General features: G+C 35.9%; 1 protein-coding gene across 6 annotated transcripts in view; it reads left to right on the top strand.

The window, feature by feature from the left end:
- Positions 1-17,471, top strand: part of AKAP9 (A-kinase anchoring protein 9) — a 112,467-nt gene that overhangs the window by 90,202 nt on the left and 4,794 nt on the right. For 5 of the 6 annotated variants that reach the window (XM_050333698.1, XM_050333737.1, XM_050333730.1 and 2 more), the window contains 15 exons: positions 2,031-3,122; positions 4,135-4,269; positions 4,656-5,159; positions 5,592-5,655; positions 6,383-6,501; positions 7,302-7,493; positions 8,386-8,574; positions 9,238-9,373; positions 10,125-10,341; positions 11,299-11,449; positions 12,356-13,024; positions 14,360-14,559; positions 15,434-15,542; positions 16,408-16,593; positions 17,081-17,281. In XM_050333698.1, the coding sequence (XP_050189655.1) occupies positions 2,031-3,122; positions 4,135-4,269; positions 4,656-5,159; positions 5,592-5,655; positions 6,383-6,501; positions 7,302-7,493; positions 8,386-8,574; positions 9,238-9,373; positions 10,125-10,341; positions 11,299-11,449; positions 12,356-13,024; positions 14,360-14,559; positions 15,434-15,542; positions 16,408-16,593; positions 17,081-17,281 (4,164 nt within the window). The remainder of the gene's footprint in view (positions 1-2,030; positions 3,123-4,134; positions 4,270-4,655; positions 5,160-5,591; positions 5,656-6,382; positions 6,502-7,301; positions 7,494-8,385; positions 8,575-9,237; positions 9,374-10,124; positions 10,342-11,298; positions 11,450-12,355; positions 13,025-14,359; positions 14,560-15,433; positions 15,543-16,407; positions 16,594-17,080; positions 17,282-17,471) is intronic. The other variant, XM_050333706.1, reaches the window with a different exon arrangement.

Raw genomic sequence — 17,471 nt, 5'->3', positions numbered from 1 at the left:
TTAGGACATATTTATTCCACTGAAATAGAGCTCTGACTGAGATGGATAATTTTACTGAGTCTTTATGTGCAAAATTCAGTTATAAAGAACCCAAATGAATAATGACAGAACTTTGAATTGGATTTAGGAAATTGGATTTAGGAAACATACTTCAGGAATCCAGAGTGGTTTTGCTCTATACAATGACTCTAGTAATAGAGTTAAAATTCTTGCCTTGAGAAAAATACCCAAGATTCAGTTATAATTCGTTTTAATGATTGGTTCTTCTCCTGTTATATAAAGCTGCTTTTTCCAAATTTCATCCTCTTACTTGGTTTTATTTTTCAGGACATTAAAGAATTACTCTGCTTGATTATGAGATCAGTATTAAATATTAGTAGATTATTTTTAGGTTCATCCTCTTTCTAAGTCACTTAGACATCTTCATCCCACTAAGTGCTTTTCTTTTAATTACTGTGTTTGCCTTCTGTGGGCCTTTATTCCATTACGTTATGAAGAACAGAAACTGTTATGCTGAGTTGATAGCAATCACCAGGATCACTGTTTTTTCTTCTGCCTTTGGCACAGGGACTGAAACTAAGGTCCCTTCCAATCCAAACCATTCTGTGATTTTGAGCTTTCTGTTACCTCTGTGGATTTTTAAAATCAAGTTCTTGGTTGGAAAATCAGCCCCCCTAATTTATATAGCCACATTTATCCTTTATTTTTGTGCATATTATGCTTTTTACTAAGTCATGGACTTACTCTATTTAACTAACTAAGCATAGTGAAGTATAGAGAGACAAAAAAGCATGGCTATTTTAGTAATGAATTCAGTCATCATTCTTCTTTTCTGCATTTTTTCTTCATATTTCTAAAAGACCCTTTTAGAGTTCTTATCTATTTTAGATACCATAACTGATTTTTTTTTATAGTATGTATTTCCAAATATTTTTGACATATTTTATTCTATCTTTTTCATTTCCAGTGTAGAAACACTGTTCATTTCAGATCTCCAAACATTCCATTAAAAAAATATGGAATATTTCCAACAAAGTGGATATACACTTTGTTTCTTAGACTTACTACTTACAGTCAGGGCTGTCTTTATTTTGTCTTTGTAAAGACAAAATCTTTTGTCATTCTCCTACATTCAAACTAGAATTTGCCCCTACTGCAATTTAACAAGAAGGGTTTTTGAAGAATTTTATGAAACTTATTCTATTGGAATCTAATAACTTCTTTTTATTCCTTTCGCTAACACTTTTTATTTAGTAAATTTTGTGTTCATCAACACCAGTCTTTCCATTTTTTGTTTCTACTTATTTATTAAAAACTGATATGTCTTCTCTTTTCTGCATCATGAACTCATCACCTTCATATTTGCTCAGTTACACCATTTTATTAATTTCCTGGAATTTTGGGCCCCTTATGCAGGTCCTTATGCAGACCTTCTAAGACCAAGTATCTTTAGAACTTTAGGAAAGTATTATTCTCAGTGTCTTCATGTCTTCACCATTCTCTTTGAATTTTGTTTGGATAGTCATATATATTGTAAAATAAATACTTCTATAACTTTGTCTCTCTTTACTTTGATTTAAACTATAGCACAAAGAAATAATTGTGCTCTGGGTCTGTGAGTACTATTTGCCCTGCATGTTTCTGAGCACTCTGCTTATGTGTGTGCACACACACAGAAAAGACAACACATATTTAGGTTTGTGGTAGAAAATGTCAGAGTCAACTGATAGTTGTTTTCTGTAGTCTAAGATGAAAACTGTTCTGTATTTCTCTGAATATTACAAATGCTTTCACTTCATCTGTTGCTTTAATACCTGTTTTGCAGTTCTTTATGGTCACAGGCTACTGTTTGAAGATGTCTTTAGAAGAGACATCATACTAAGAAATTCACTGAGCACAGATTTTCTTTTACGAGATGTTTTGACATTTGATTAAACTGTTTCTATGAAGTCCAGGACAAAAATTATCTGAGGGTTTAAGAGTTACCTGTTGTAAAATCCTTTTCTTGGATTTGGGTTTTTTTCCCCCAGGTTATTGAAGAGCAGAATGAACATATACGGGAGCTTGAAGCCCGGGTAGAATGTCTGAAAAGTGAACAAGAACGTTTGAAGAAAAAGAATGATGAAGAAGTAGAGCAGTTGAATGATGTAATTGATAAGCTTCAGCAGGAACTGGCAATTATTGAACAAAAAGTACCTGCAGACATTGCTGCTTTTCAAGAAGATCCTGACAGTCTGAAACACATGCTTGAAACAGTTCTGGCAGAAAAGGAAGCTCTAGAAAAGCAAGTAGAAAACATAAATGCAGAGGCATCCCGAACAAAGAATGAGCTTGAGGAAACTAAGTTAGAAATGAACCAGTTAAAGCAAGAAATAAGTGTGTTAAAAAAAGAACATGAAAGAATAACAGAGAAATATAAGTGTGCAGTGATGAAAGGTGATAAGTCAAAAGCAGAAGATAGGAGCAGGGGGAAAACTGAGCAAGTGGAAGAAGAAGGCTTATGTGAAGAGATAGAGGTGCTAGATCAGTCACTGCCTAGGGCTTCTGAAGAGAATACAGGAGTCACCATTAGCAAGATAGAGATGCAACTGCAGCAACTTCAGGCATGCATTAAGGACAAAGACTCAGAACTGTGCCAGTCCTACAATGAAATAAAAGACCTGAAAGAGCAAAGCAAAACTGAAAGGGAAACACTTAAGAAGAGGATATTAGAACTGGAAAAGACACTAATGGAGAAAGTTGCTGCTGCTCTTGTGAGTCAGGTTCAGCTAAATGCAGTTCAAGAGCAGAGGAAATTCATGCAGGAAATTCAGGAAGCTTCAAAACGTGTGGAGGAAGCAAGCAAGAATGACCAAAGAGTGGGTTTGAGTGGTAGAGCTGAAAATGAGACAGAATCAAAATTATCACTCTTAACACAGAAGCTTAATGAGATGGAAGACCAACTGTCAATGGTAAATCGTAACTTGGAGATAGAAAAAGAAAATGTAAAAGCTGCACAAAAAGAAGCTAAAGTGAAAGAAGAGCGATTCTTAGAGCTTCAGCAATTACTAGAAGAGGTTCAAGAAAAATATAAAGGAGAGATTCAGAAACACATGAAGCAAGAAGAAATGCAGACATATCAGGTAATTAGATGCCATTTTCTTTTGGCTTGTTTTCACTAAAACCTGTTATTTTACATAAAGTAAAAATGAAATGGTTCTTAATGAGAATAATTCTATAAATATTCTGCTATGTGGGGTACTTTCATTTCTATATTATTCCTGGAGTTACAAAGAAGAGAAGGGTGTTATTTTAGGTGAACCCCACTATTGGTTTCCACTTTGCATTAAAAACATCTTGCCTTTTTATGAATGCAGGGTGATTTTGAATTTTGGACATACACTTTCTTCTTAATTTGAATTGTCATAGAGTGGAATGAATTACACTTTCATATGATGTGGAGGTAGAGTGATAAAAATTAAAATTATAAAAATTGTCTAAGAAGGGATTCAGAATGACATGGGAAATTATGTAAATTTGTCTGTACAGGTATTTCTGGGAGAGAGGTTGGTTGTTTATGTGTGTTTTGGTCTTGGTTTATATTTTCTCACTTTCCCATCTCAGTTCCAAAGATATTTCCCATCAGTAGTTTTTCCAGTATACATTTGTCCTAAGTTCCATCCACCACTGGTTTATTGCCTGTGAATTTTAAAACCTTCAGTCAAAATTGAATATGCTTGATAATCTGAACATGGGCTTGATGTCTCTGAACTTGAGAGTTTCAGCAATCATGGAACCCAGTACTGGACAAGAAAAGGTTCTAGGATCTTTCATCCCAATGCAAATTGAATTAATGTCATAAGTGTCTTATAAATTAAATAATATTATCAGACCTCATTTCCTACTCTCTGTTGACCTTCCTCCCAGTGCCCTATGTGTGGTGTAGGCAATTTCTGCTTGTAGTTCAGTAAACTGTAAGAAGATAGTCTTTCCTCCTGTAGTCTCTTAGTCTTAATTTTTTGAGGCTATGTTAATCCAAATAACATAAATTTGTTTTCCCCTTTGGTCTTTTCATTTTGTAAGCTAGTGGGAAAGTGATCAGTGCTGATAAGACTTGATTCTCTACCATTTTCCCTATCTTGTGTTGCCACCTAGGTTGGACCGCAGCTCACTGAAAGACAAAATGTGCTTATGAATGAACTTGAACAAGTTAAAGAAGAGGCAGCTGCTGCTAAGGAAGAACTGAGCAGTTACAGAGAAAAGGCAGAAAAACTTCAGCAAGAACTAGCAGTAAGAACCAGATTGTTACATATTGTATTTCAAGCAAATGATTATACAGGACTTAGTGTGCAAATATGCCTGCTATAGTTTTTTTTAAAAACCTTTTACTGAGAATGCCACCAAGAAAAACAAGCAGTCAGTGCCTACTGTCAGTGGAACAGAGCTGATGCTGTATATCAAATCTTCACATGTTGCCAAAGTACATAGTTCTACAGTCCACTGCAGTGCAACAGTGGATCTACAGATGTGTTTTTTAGGAGATAATTTTTGATACCATGTGTTGTAACTGCATTAAAATAGGACGGACCCGAGCTGTAATGGTTTAGAGGATTGCTTAGATTTTAGGTATTTGAAGTATTTGGAAGGCCTGCAAATGAGATTCTCCATATTTACAGGTAAAGGAGGCAAGTCTGATACATCTTCAGGAAGACCTGTGCAAAGTTAAAGAGAATCTAGTTCAAGCAGAAGAGAGGCTTGCAAGTTACCTGAGAAAGGACAAGGAAATAGCAAAATCTGAAAGCAAGAAGGATGCAGAAATGTCATGTGATTTGTCAACCAATGAGTCTTCTCTAATTAGAAAAAGCTCCTCATCGCAAACAGACAAGACCGTAGAAATCAACAGCTCTGTGCAAACTTCACCAGTCTCTGTTAAAAATGCAGAAATCCAAATTGATTTGCAAAACGAATGTTCTTCAGAAGAGATTGCAGAGATTGTAAGAGAGTTCACTGAAAAAATTGACCAAATGCAAGAACTCCATGCTGCTGAAATCATGGACATGGAGACAAGGCATATCTCTGAATCTGAAGCATTAAAGAGAGAGAAGTTTGTTGCAGTGCAAGTATTGACCGAAGAATGTAATACATTAAAGGAAGTCATAGAAACTCTACGAGCCAAAGAGGTGTGTATCCTATTTTATATTCATTGAACTACTTCAGTTCATGTTTTTTCTCTTTCTGCAAAAATTTCCATTTAAAGTCTGTTAAGCGTGAACCACTCCGTTTTCAGGATAAAGCTTTTAAGTATTCTAATGTTTCCATGGCCTGGGGAGAGACTGTGAACCCCTTCCTCAGCAATTTAAGCCACGAGGGTGCTCAAGGATCAGGTGCTTCCTTATGCTTCTGCCTTGAACCTGGTCCTGTTCTGTCAAGTGGGGACAAGTGTATTGTTGAATGCCATCTTTGTTGTCTCCAGTTTTATTACTTTGATTGCAGGGGAAGTGGAATAAAGAGGCTCACATTGTTTCCTGCTTCTTAGAAGTCAGTCCTTTACTGAAAGTGTTTAAGGGGTGAGGGGTGTTTAAAGATTTGATTGTTTTCTTTTCTAAATACAGAGAATCCCAGTTTCTGGAGTAGCACGTTCTCCACCATATCAAGCTAGAGATGGAGGGTCTAGTGGTAAGAAAAAAAATTTTTATATATTTCAAACAGCATTATGTATTAAATCTGCTTTTTTGATATTAAGTTTGCTGTTAAAGAGTTTGTGCTCTAAGAAATCAAACAACTATTCCCTAGAGAGAAGCAGAAGCCTGTTGCACTAACAAAAGGTGCTGAGCCTTGTCTAATAATTAGCTACGAAAGGAAAATGTCTAAAGCGGAGATGGGTTGAGTTGAGGCATCAGATGCTAGTTTTTTTTTCTTCCCACTGTTGTTCCTATATTCTTCTTACCTATTACATTGTCTCTTCAGCATAGCTTCATCATCTCTTGACAGTATTTAAAGCTACAGCTCCCTAGCAGTGGGAGATAAGAACAGGTGCTGACTTCTCCAAGAGCAATAAAAATTATTATTGTGATCCTTTTCAAGGGGAGGGCTAAGCATATTAAGAGGGGATGATTTGGCAGAAGTGTTTGTGCAAGTAGTTGTTCCTCCTTTCAAACTAAAGTAAGACTTTTAAGTTTGGTTGGGTTGGGGTTTTTTGTTGTTTTTTTCATTTTGTTTTGCTGTTGCTTCTTTGAAACTGAAGAAGAAAAACTGTAAAAGAGGTAGTCTTCAGGCTTAGAATCAACCCTTAGTGACATGCAACTACCTGTTACAACAACAGATAAAAAATACTGTTTTGATGCCTGTTCTTCAAAGCTTCACAGTAATCCATCTTTTATGTTCTTCTCTCCTTTTATTTTAGACTCCAGTTCAGACTGGAGTCAAGGAATGTATCTTGCTCAGACCCAAGGATCCGACACAATATCCGAAGGAATAGATGAAGGTGAAACTTCAACTGATTTACTTCCAAAAAAAATTAAGGTAAAATAGACCTGATCTTTTTTTTTTTTTTAATGGACCAAGAGTGATACTACCAAAAGTTTAGATGAGCTGCTGTTTGACCCAGTGAAAAGAGAACCATTTAGATAAGTTTTAGTGTTGACTATTTTATTACAAAATGATTCTAAACAATTATGCACATTTTTGCGTTTTAAATGAGGTTAAATATGAGTTTTGTAAATAGCTTGTTCTCAATTATGATTATGAGAAATAAAACTATTGTTAATTATAATTTATTGTAGTTATACTGTATTAATGATAATGTCATGATCAAATATTACATAATTTTATAGATTCTGTTGGTATAGGTGTAGAGTAATAGCTATGTTATGAAAGCAAACATACATGTTTATGATAAACAGTAAGGGTATCATGCATAAATTACATTTAAGAAAAGATATTTTGTGGCAAAGACCCAGCTTCATAGTAATTTCAAAAAATGAATTGCAAAACTCACTTGGAAGCTTCCCAAGACTTTGTTTTTAAAATGTCAGTTTCCATCAGCAGCTATTCTAAAAATTGATTTGCAGATATACACTGGATATTTTCTTTTGAAACTGAGGAAAAATACACTTACTAAATACATTTCTATTTGAGAGAGATTAGTAACTCAGTGAAATGTCCATCTTTGATATGAGGACGTATAAATAGTTTCTTTACGCTGATCAAATTAGAAGTACAAGTATTCCAATATGTATGAAATAAGATTATGATTATCGTTGTTGGTTATATTATGTGTTGTTGTTACTGGCGTTACTGATTTCTTTTTGCATTTATTGTAGGGTTTGCTGAGAGCAGTCCATCATGAAGGCATACAGGTGCTGTCTCTCACTGAATTTCCATTTGGTGAAAGAGATCTGTCACCTCATAAGCAAGAGCCAGAACCTTGGCTAGAGGAAAGAAAAGCTTTTCTAAGCACCATTTCATCTTTGAAAGACCTAGTTGCAAAAATGCAACTTCATAGAGAAGCTGAGGTATAAATGACGTCATAAGATCCTATCTAAATAAAAAATAATTTATGATTACCTGATAAGACACATTCACAGTTCAGTGGTTTAAATGCTTAAACAAAGTGTTATAAGGCAAAATATTTTAAAAATATGCTGTAAAACTGGTTATTGCACTTTATGGTAATAGTCTATCTTAAATTACAGCTTGTATTTATTCTTCTGTGCATTGATATCTTTTGACTGTATAGATCCACCTTTTAAAAAGAATTCTATTTTGAAAGCATGTTCCAGGAGCAGTTAAAGTAGATTTTTGAATGATGTTATTTATTGGTGTAATAGAACTTAGATGCTATTAAAAAGATATTGTAGTGAGAGATGTTGTAGTGAGAGAATTATTTAAAGTACAACATAGTATTAATCAGTGATCTATTAAAACTTTTTAAGACTTACTTGCCTGTTAAATTACCCTAGTTAGACTTTTGGATGTATGTAGCCAGTTTCTATTATTTCAGCATTTCCTTCAGCATGCAAAGTGGAGAGATGAAATTTAAAATGAAATCTTTTTCCTACACAATATCTGCACACTGCTCCATAGCTCTGTGACAGCCAAGGAACATACATATAACATAAAAATTAAAAGAGTAATGTGATACAATAACATAAATAGTAACTCCCCAGGCCTAAGCTTTCGGTTACAAAAATCACCTCCATCTGAAACACGGATGTAAGTTTAGCATTTGTGAATGCAGATGAAATCATAACATATACAATAAATGCATCCATATGTGTGAATGAATGTTATACAGTTATTGAGTAAGAAAAGCTAAATATTCCACTGAAAATACACTCTTTGCTTAAAATTATAATGATGTAATCTTTCGATTCTGCTGATGAAATTTGTTTTATACCACTGCAGATTTATGCAAGTACTGAGTCTCCTGAAAATGTCTCAGACTGGCGAGGAGAACTTCTGCGTGCTATTCAACAGCTTTTTGTGAGGGAACAAAATGTTCTTCTTGCTGCGTTTCAAACTGAACTTGCAGAACTGGGCACAAGAGATGCAGTGATATTGATGAATCAGTTAGAGCACAGACTACAAGAGCAGGTAATATAAACCGTACTGTAGTCAAAGTGTGATTTTCTACATTAGATTTTAATTTTGAATGTATAAATCCATTAAAAATATACATATTAATAGTAGTTTTAAGAGTGAAAACAAAGTCAGACTTGTAGGGAGAAGTGGTGTCTTTAAAAAAAATACGTGGTATGGAAAAGAGATTTTTGGGTGCACAAGCTATAATAAAAATACAGCTTTGAGAGATCAATTTTAATTAAACACAGCTGTCCTGATGCCATTAAGTTAATTAGAATTATGTTATACTGTCTAAGAGAATAAGGGAGCTTGTATATATGAAGCAGGTTGTAGGAAGAGAAAGTGATAAGGCTGCTGTGGGGCAGAGAGAGGTCAGTTACCTCCTCTGGAACATGGATGGATTAGTAAAAAATATTACAGTTTGCCAGAAAAATGATAGCTCTTCTCATTCTGTAACTCTGATGCCTAGTAGAGAAATAAAAAAATAGTTCTTCAAAATATTATCATATTGACTTAATTGAAAATGTTTTGAATGTGTATGCACTATGAATATATAAGTAAATGTGATATCAACACCACAGATATTATATTTTTATTCTATTATTATTAGTTATTCTAATTAGATATTCTAATAAAATCTGGAGTTTTACTTTGAAATGTTTCTAATGCTAATAGGCTACTAACCAGAGAGCAGCGATGGACTGTCTTCAGAATGCAGATAGAAGAAGTTTGCTGATGGAGATTCAAGTATTGCATGCTCAGATGAAAAGCAATCCAAAGAGAGAACAAGAGATTGATTCAAAAAGCCAAGGTGACTTCTGTGGTAATATATGAGTGTTTCCAAATGCTTTCATGACAGTGCTCATAACATCATAAATGACAAAAATGCTGACTTTCTTTGCTCTCTGATTTTGATATGCATGTTCTGAACATGCATACTTTTCATCTTTTTCAATCTTATTCAACTAATTTTGAAAAAATTAATATATAATCTGTGTTCTTATGACTTGTATCAAACTGAAAGTGACACAAAGTTATATTCAATTGCTATAAAAATTGGGCTTGTATTTTAGGTTATATTCCATGTATATGCTTCACTGTTTAGGTTCAACAGATTTGAAATTGTCTAAGTTGGATAGTCTGTCATAATGTAGAAACTAAGAAGCAATTAAAACGAAGAACAAAAAATTCAGAGAGCAGGGATACTTTAAAATTAAGTTAAAGCTCACTGTCAGTGTTTAGTCACAAAAAGTTGGTCATAAGTATACATATATAATATGTCTAACTTCAGTTATGTGAGTCATTACCCAAATTATGCATATTGATACAGTTGCACACATTTTATAGCCTTTAAGAAGTTCAGGAGTTGAAGTGATTTCTTGAAAGTGTGAAAGGTATTCAAGTATAAAAGGCATGATTTTGCTTTTATTCCACTAATGAAAGAATATATTATTTTAAAATATCACTCTTAATGATAACCTTGTGGTTACGCTCTGGCTAGGGAAAGCTTTGGACAGTGTTTGTTTACGAAATAATTTCCATATTGATGGTATTCTCGTTAGAAGCACTGGAGAATATGCAGCAGAAGCAGTTACAGATACTGGAGATGCAAGTGGAGCTCCGGAGTATGAAGGACAGAGCAGCTGAGCTTCAGGAACAGCTGAATTCAGAGAGAATGATGGGCGCAGAGCTGAGGAACGAACTGGCACAAGCCAAACTAGAGCTTGAAGCAACCCTTAAAGCACAGCACAAGCACTTCAAGGACCTAGAAACCATCAGGTTGGCTTTCAGTTGGCAGTTCAGCTTTCTGTGCTGACTGTGAAGATTCCCTTTCCTAATTTGAAATCATAATACTGATTTTATTAAGGGCGTTGATCTCATGTAATGTAAATGTTTCTCAGTTTTTCTGTAAAACATATCTGAAAAAAATAGACTTTTGTTCCATTCAGTAAAAAATGTAATTCAATTTGATTTAATGAGGTATTAATATCAAGTTTCTTTTAAAATTTTGACATAGTAGGCTACTGTATATGAGCTAATTAGTAGACCATATTTATTAAAGATTTTCCCGCTTCTAAAACTGATCATGGAGAAAAAAAATTCAAAGTTAAGATGACTTTGCAAGTACTTCCATAAGTACTCCTAAGTTTTGCTTTGACAGGTTGGTAGCAGAAGTAACAGGCCAAATATTTAGCACTTAAGAAAGCCATTATTATTTATACCTGTACCAGAGAGATGTGCCCATGTACAGTGTCTTAATGTTCAGCTCAGAGCTAACAAATTAATCTAGAGTTTGAATTGGGATTACTTTAAAGATTACCTTACAGCTCTTACAGACTATTGGGAGCAAAATTCTTTTGCAAACTGATGCAGAATTGATTTGCAAAAAATGAAAATTTGGGTCATAGATTTTTCTTTGTCCCCCAATATAAATTTCTTCTCTTGAGACACATAGCATCAAGAAGCACATTCTTGCAGATTTTGTCCAGTGACTGGATTCGGTTGAACACTAACTGCCTCTGAAACACAAGTTAATAAAAAATGACAGCTACAGGTATATCAGGATGGACACACTCTGTGGTTCTTGAGCTGTGCAACTCTTTTCGTTTTGAGTTACTCTGTTACTCTGCTACACTGTTTTGAGTGCACAAGCCAGAATAAATACCAAGTAAGTGACCTTACTGTGGTAGGATTAGAACCATTGCCTAATGTAAAGGTTGATCATTTCTCTTTTAGGACTGAAGTTAAAGAAAAAGCAGCTGAGCTAGATATTCTCAAGGATACAATGGCCAATGAACAGAAAAAATCAAGAGAGCTACAGTGGGCTTTGGAAAAGGAAAAAGCTAAAATAGAGCGCAGTGAGGAAAGAGGAAGAGAAGAGCTTGAGGTATTTCATAATCCCAAATGGCCTGGAACATCAAGGAATGAAATATATTCTTTTGGTTAACATTTCATTTCAGCTTACATTTTTGTCCAATGCATGCTCTGTTCTCAACTGCAGGATTATACCATATAGAGCTGAAGAAAGATGTATAGAATCTGTGTGGCAGAGAAAGAAAAAGACCTGATTCACATTCCATTTAAATCAGTAGGAATTTTACAATGCTTTTTAGGGCCAAGATTAAAAGATTCTATAAAGGCCCTGAGTTATTCCAGGGGACAAGATACTGCTAACATGGCTACACCCAGCCCCCCCCACAACCTAACTAATAAAATATAGTATTTAAGAATGTTATTTAAGGAGACATACTGTTTGTCTCCATTTTAAAAGTCAGCAGTTTCACCTCATGAAAATCAAACTAGGGAGTTTATTTTTGGAGAAAATGCATTAGTAGCTTCCTTGGTACCTCTGCAGTATTTGGTATAGTGAGGGAGAGAGCAGGTATTCTAGTACTAGTATTAAGAAAAAAAGCAATCATTTTAACAGCATAGATTTATTCAAATCTTGAAATCTGAAGTTGAAAAATCTGAACACCTGAAAAATTTTCAGATGTCGAGAAAGTAAAAGCAGCTGGCTATCTTCGGTTTTAGAAGTATAGCTTTTTTTGTCTCATTATAAAATATGCGTTACAAAGAGTCTTTTATGAGATGATTTGATTTTAGAATAAAGATACCTGTGATGTAATTTTAGTATCAGATGTAACTGCAGCATTCAGAGTATTGTCCCATTAATTACAAACAGCAAAACCTGTTAAAAGCAACACATGTAGAGGTAGCAGATTTGCCATTTGCAGAAGATAATGAGAAGTATTCGCAAATGGCTTTAATCAGTTCTTCTGTTTTCTTTTGAAAGGATTTAAAATTTTCTCTTGAAGATCAAAAACAAAAAAACTTGCAGTTAACTAAACTTCTGGAGCAAGAGAAACAGCTGTCAACTGATCTGCAACAGAAAATCGAATCCCAAGAAGCACTCAGTGCTGCCCAGCTGTCACGTGAGCGAGGCCGTAATTCTGAGTTGCAGGTGCTCCTTGAATCAGAGAAGGTTCGAGCTCTCGAAATAAGCAGTGCCCTGGAAAGGGAAAAGGAGCTATGTGCTCAGCTTCAAAGTGCTGAAGATAAGGGGCAAGCTGGAACACCTAATCCATCTGAGGAGTTACTTAAAGAGCTACAGAAACAAATGGATGACAAGCATGACCGTATAGTGGAGTTAGTAAGCGAGATGGAGAAGTATAAATTGGAATCTGTGCAAGTGAGACAGCAAATGGAAAAAGAAAGGCAGATCCAGAGGAAAGCATTACAAGCAGAACAAGATGCTAACATAATGGCACAGAAGAAACTTCATGAACTGGAGTCCAGAGTAGAAGACCTTCAGTGGCAACTTGGAGAAAAGAAGCAAGAAGTTCATAAATTAGGGAATGAAACAAAGAGGTTGCAGGAAATAATCCAAGATCTACAGAAAAAAGAGCAGGAGAATGAAGGAAGAAAGGAAGCCGAAAGGACACCAAGCCACAATCCAAATGAGGTACAGTAGGACTGAAAGCAATGTGTAATACTGAAATATGCAATTTAGCTTTAATTCTTTTGCTCAATTAGCACTGTGTGTCTCTGTGCCTTTATTCAGTCTATAAAATAGCCTTAAGATTATAGAACATGGGCACCAGAGAAAGGGAAAGGGAAAGCATTCGAGTTTGCTACCTTAAACTATTCACACACCTCCTCCTGAGAGTGTGTGAGAAGTGTGTAAGGAGGAGTGTGAGCAGGAGAAATGCATCTGGATGTATACACACACTTTGTGTCTCAGTATAGGCAGGAGTACAAGTAGGTGTTGCTGGGTGAGTGATTTGTGGATAGTCACGGAAGGGATTGGAAGGAGACTTGCCTCTTTGCTGACCATGTTTTTGCCCATTTTGACATCATTCCGTGCTATTTGCCAGTTATCTGTCTGTGGAGCCAGGAAGGAAATTTTTCTCTCCATCTAATTTGGCTACTGGTTTTAATCTTCTGAAGCATTTGAAACTATTTACAGCTAGAGGCAGGATGTTGGGTATATTGGTAACTGTGACATCAGCAGCCTTCCTGCCATGCTCAGTTTGTGTACCTTGTTCTTCTGCACAGAGGTAGCTGCCAGCACTGTGGTCAGTGAATATCTTCTCTTGGATTGGATTGACAGCAACTGTTGGGTTTTTTTGTCCTCCTTATCAGCAGACAGTATGATCTGCTTTTTTAGGATCTGCCTGGAATTTCAAATAATGATTCTTCTGCTGCTTCCTGTGACATTTACAACACTCTGCTTTTTTTCATTGGTGTCACACTGTAATCAAACAGCCAGTGGCAGAGCTGTGGACTCAGGTTTCCTTGTGAGGGATAGCAGTTTTTCCATGGCAGTGTTGGGAGGTTGTTAGTGATGAACACATCTCCAGGGCATTGCTTGGCTTGTGGCAGCATTGGGGGTGTGGTTGCCTGTGACTATGGACTGACCTCCTTGACCTGCCCCTGTTCTTCTGACACTGAATTGGTCACCAAAACACATAGGCCCAGTTGCCCAAATTCCATGTACAAGTGGTAAAGGAGCTGCTGGTGGAAGAAGCAGGCTTAGTGACTTCCTGCCAACTGGACTCACACTGTAGCTCTATGATTGCTAGATCTTAGCCAAGAAAGACATCACACTACACCTTTCACAAATGATAGTTTAGGGGTACACTACAGCAGTGCTGTAGTCACACTAAACCTCTTTCTGTGTCAGAATTGTTTGTTCTTCCCTTTCTGGGTGTGTTTCAGAATGATATGTTTTCATTTTACAGCATTGGATCACATGCATTCTGTATATATATATATAAAAACACGTGTTTCTTTCCAGACTACTTGGGATACACCCAATGACAGAACAAGAAATTGGGTTCTCCAGCAAAAAATGGAAGGAGCTGAGACAAATGAATTGACCTACCGCACACTGACAGGAGACTTCTCTGCTGCTACTGAAATTCTGGAAAAAGTCAGACAAACGCTGCAAAATGCATCTCCAAAGCTGAAGCAGTTGGCTCGGAAAGCTGCTAGCAGGTTAGGCCAGTCTTCAGCTATTTGGTTTTGTTAATAGCAACCAGCAAGCTAATATTTTGGGTTTGAATCATAATCCACAGACTGCAGGATTTAATTGAATTTGGGGTTGTTCTATTTTTATAGTGTATACTGTTACTTGAGATACACTGATGGAAGACAGGATCACAGAATATCAAATGCTGCTCTAAATCTTACATGTTTAACAGGATCCTTTAGAAGTCACAGCAATATTGTCTTTTTTTTCTCTGAAAAGTGATAAGGTTTAATTGGGTATGGTGTAGGTAGATGAATTTAAAACAATTTAGTAATTAAATAATTTACAATGTACAAGGGGATGAATATATAGGGATTATTGTTCTGAATTATCCCCAAGAAAAAAAAATATATGGTAAAGTGAAATTTATCTTGATTTTTTTTTATTGTCTCCATAAGATTAAAAAATAACATGGTACCAGGTCCATGGGAGGTTTGAATCTGTTTTTATTTTGCTGTGATGGTCATTTAATATTAAACATACATTCATTTATTCATTCATTTGGGCAAAGCAGAATGCAGTATATGTGGAAAATACCTAAGGTTTTGCTCACACAGATTCAATAGATTTTTGGGAAGCAGAACCGCTATTTTAAATGTGCTTCATGTAGAACATCCTTGTCTACAAATGAGTGGAAGTTGTTCTATGCACATTTTTAATCAAATCGAGACAATTTAGTTTAGAGTCACTGGGCAGTCTTGAAAATGTTGCCATGTCTCCAGTTACTGTGCTGAAGTGATTTGCTAAAGACCCAGTGCCCAGGGATGCATGGAACGTCCTGTTAGGCTGGCTCATGGTGTCAGACTGTACCTGCTGTTGAAACTGTCCCTTTTGTTTCAGATTACAGTTTGAAAAAGCAGATGATCAAGATTTCATTGCAGTACAAAATGCTATTGAAGAAGTTATTTCAGAACTAAAAACACTGCCCGGATTGTCCTGTCTGGAAGAGGTGAGAGTGCAATGTTGTAACTCTGGTGGGAGAGTTTGGATGATGAGCTGTGAGCAGAAACTGGCAAGGAGTTTGTTAAGCCTGTACTTATTCAGGTCTATACTCTGTAGAGGAAAACTCCAGTAAGTGTTCTGAATGGAGCTGGTAAAGTGTAAAAACCTCTTCCCTTTTGATTTTTTTGTCAATTTTAAATACTTTAACAGTGATTTTTCAACTTTCAAATTAAAACTTTTCCAAGTTCATCGTAAAATTTTGAATCACATGGCTTTTTCTTTAAGAAAATGTATTTTCCTTTCAGCAGTATTCCTGTAACTGAGGAAATTTTGCTCAGTTCTTCCTGATATTAAAATCAACATTTAATATTTGCTGTATTGTGTTGATACAAGACATTTACTTAAACTGTCCTGTATTTACCAACAGAAAGGCCACTGAAGATTGAGTAGCATGCACTTGTGTAAAAAATGAAGTGAGATAATCTGTTACAAAGAATTCAGCAATACTTGATTTTTAAGCGAGCCTGGCTGTACTTTAAGCAAGTGTTTTCAGTGTGACTTGAAAAAAACTTTGAGGTTTTTCTTTTCCTCAAAGTTGGATAAACATAAATGTAGTAGAAAAACTTAGCAAATTGTTAGAGCTGATACAATTGAGCTTGTATGAAAATATTCTGTTATAATGTACAGGATAAGTGTAGACAAGGAAGTCACGCCTAATGTATGGTTTACGTGTACAGTGAAGTTTTCTTTATTTAAGTTGCTACAAAGTTATTGTCATTATCTACAAAAGTTTTTCACTGTAAGCCAGTCATTTTCAAGTTGGCAACTTGAATCTAATACAAGTTGTGTTTGGTTTTCTTTCTTCCTTGTAGCTGAAGCTAGTGCTACCACCTGGGACTCCATCTAGCTCACTGACTGAGAGGCTGCTGAGACAAAATGCTGAGCTGACGGGCTTTGTCAGCAAACTGAGTGAAGAAAAGAATAATTTGAGGAATGCTGTTATGAAACTGGAGGAAGAACTGAGAAGATACCAGCACAGACAACCTTCTGGGGACTACGTATGTCTTTGTTGGTGCTGATATAATGGGTTATTTATAGTCTTTCTTGGCTTCCCTCTGCAGAGTAAATGGGTGTGAGTTGTTCAGTGGTTCAGTGTATCTCAACTCCCTGTGTTTAGTGTAAACTTTGTGATTTTACCCAGCTGCTTTTTGTTAACCTCTCTTCACTTTTAAATGCACTTTTCGATCTGTGTCTCATTGCCATGATAAGTAGCAAATAGATCCAGAGAGCTTCAGGATCATGAAGCTAGTATGATCCAACTGAGGGCGTGGGTTTTTTGGAGAAGTTGTATTTTTCAAGGCATTGATCAGGCTCCTAAATTCACTGCTTTTGAGGTGTCAGAATGCAAGTGTGGCCTCAGATCCAATCAGTGGATAGTTTTTCTCTCATTAATTTTATGAGCTCTTCACCAAACCAACTACTAGAATAACACAGCTTAAGTTTTTCCAAACTGTGTGGTTCAAATTCAGTTTCTTTTGTCTTCAGTCTTCTAGGCCCTCATCGGATGTTGGAGTTAATATTGATACTCTTGTTGCCTCTGAGAGGGAAACTTGGAACAGAGAAAGGCTGTCGCTGCAGAAATCTTTGAAACAAGCTGATGCAGAGCTCTCCAAGCTGAGAGCAGAGCTCAGGAGCGAGGCTTTCCTCAGAGAACTGGGATCCGATTCTGAAAATGCTGTTTTAAGGGTAGGAAGACTTTTTTGCACACATACTAACTACAGCTGCTTTTCATTTTTACTTGGACCTATTTTTTGTTGTGTTCACTCTGCTTATTCAAAGTAAACCGATATTAATTCAGTTTTAAAATGTTGATCCTCAGATACCAGACTGTTAGTTTTTCTCCCCAAGAATGACATGTAAGCACCTACATTGTCCT

This window comes from Myiozetetes cayanensis, unplaced genomic scaffold (assembly GCF_022539395.1).
Source record: "Myiozetetes cayanensis isolate MyiCay16 unplaced genomic scaffold, myiCay2020 scf1, whole genome shotgun sequence".
Classification (NCBI taxonomy): Eukaryota; Metazoa; Chordata; class Aves; order Passeriformes; family Tyrannidae; genus Myiozetetes; species Myiozetetes cayanensis.
The sequence above is the reverse complement of the archived record's forward strand: the minus strand, read 5'-3'. Positions and strand labels throughout refer to the sequence as shown.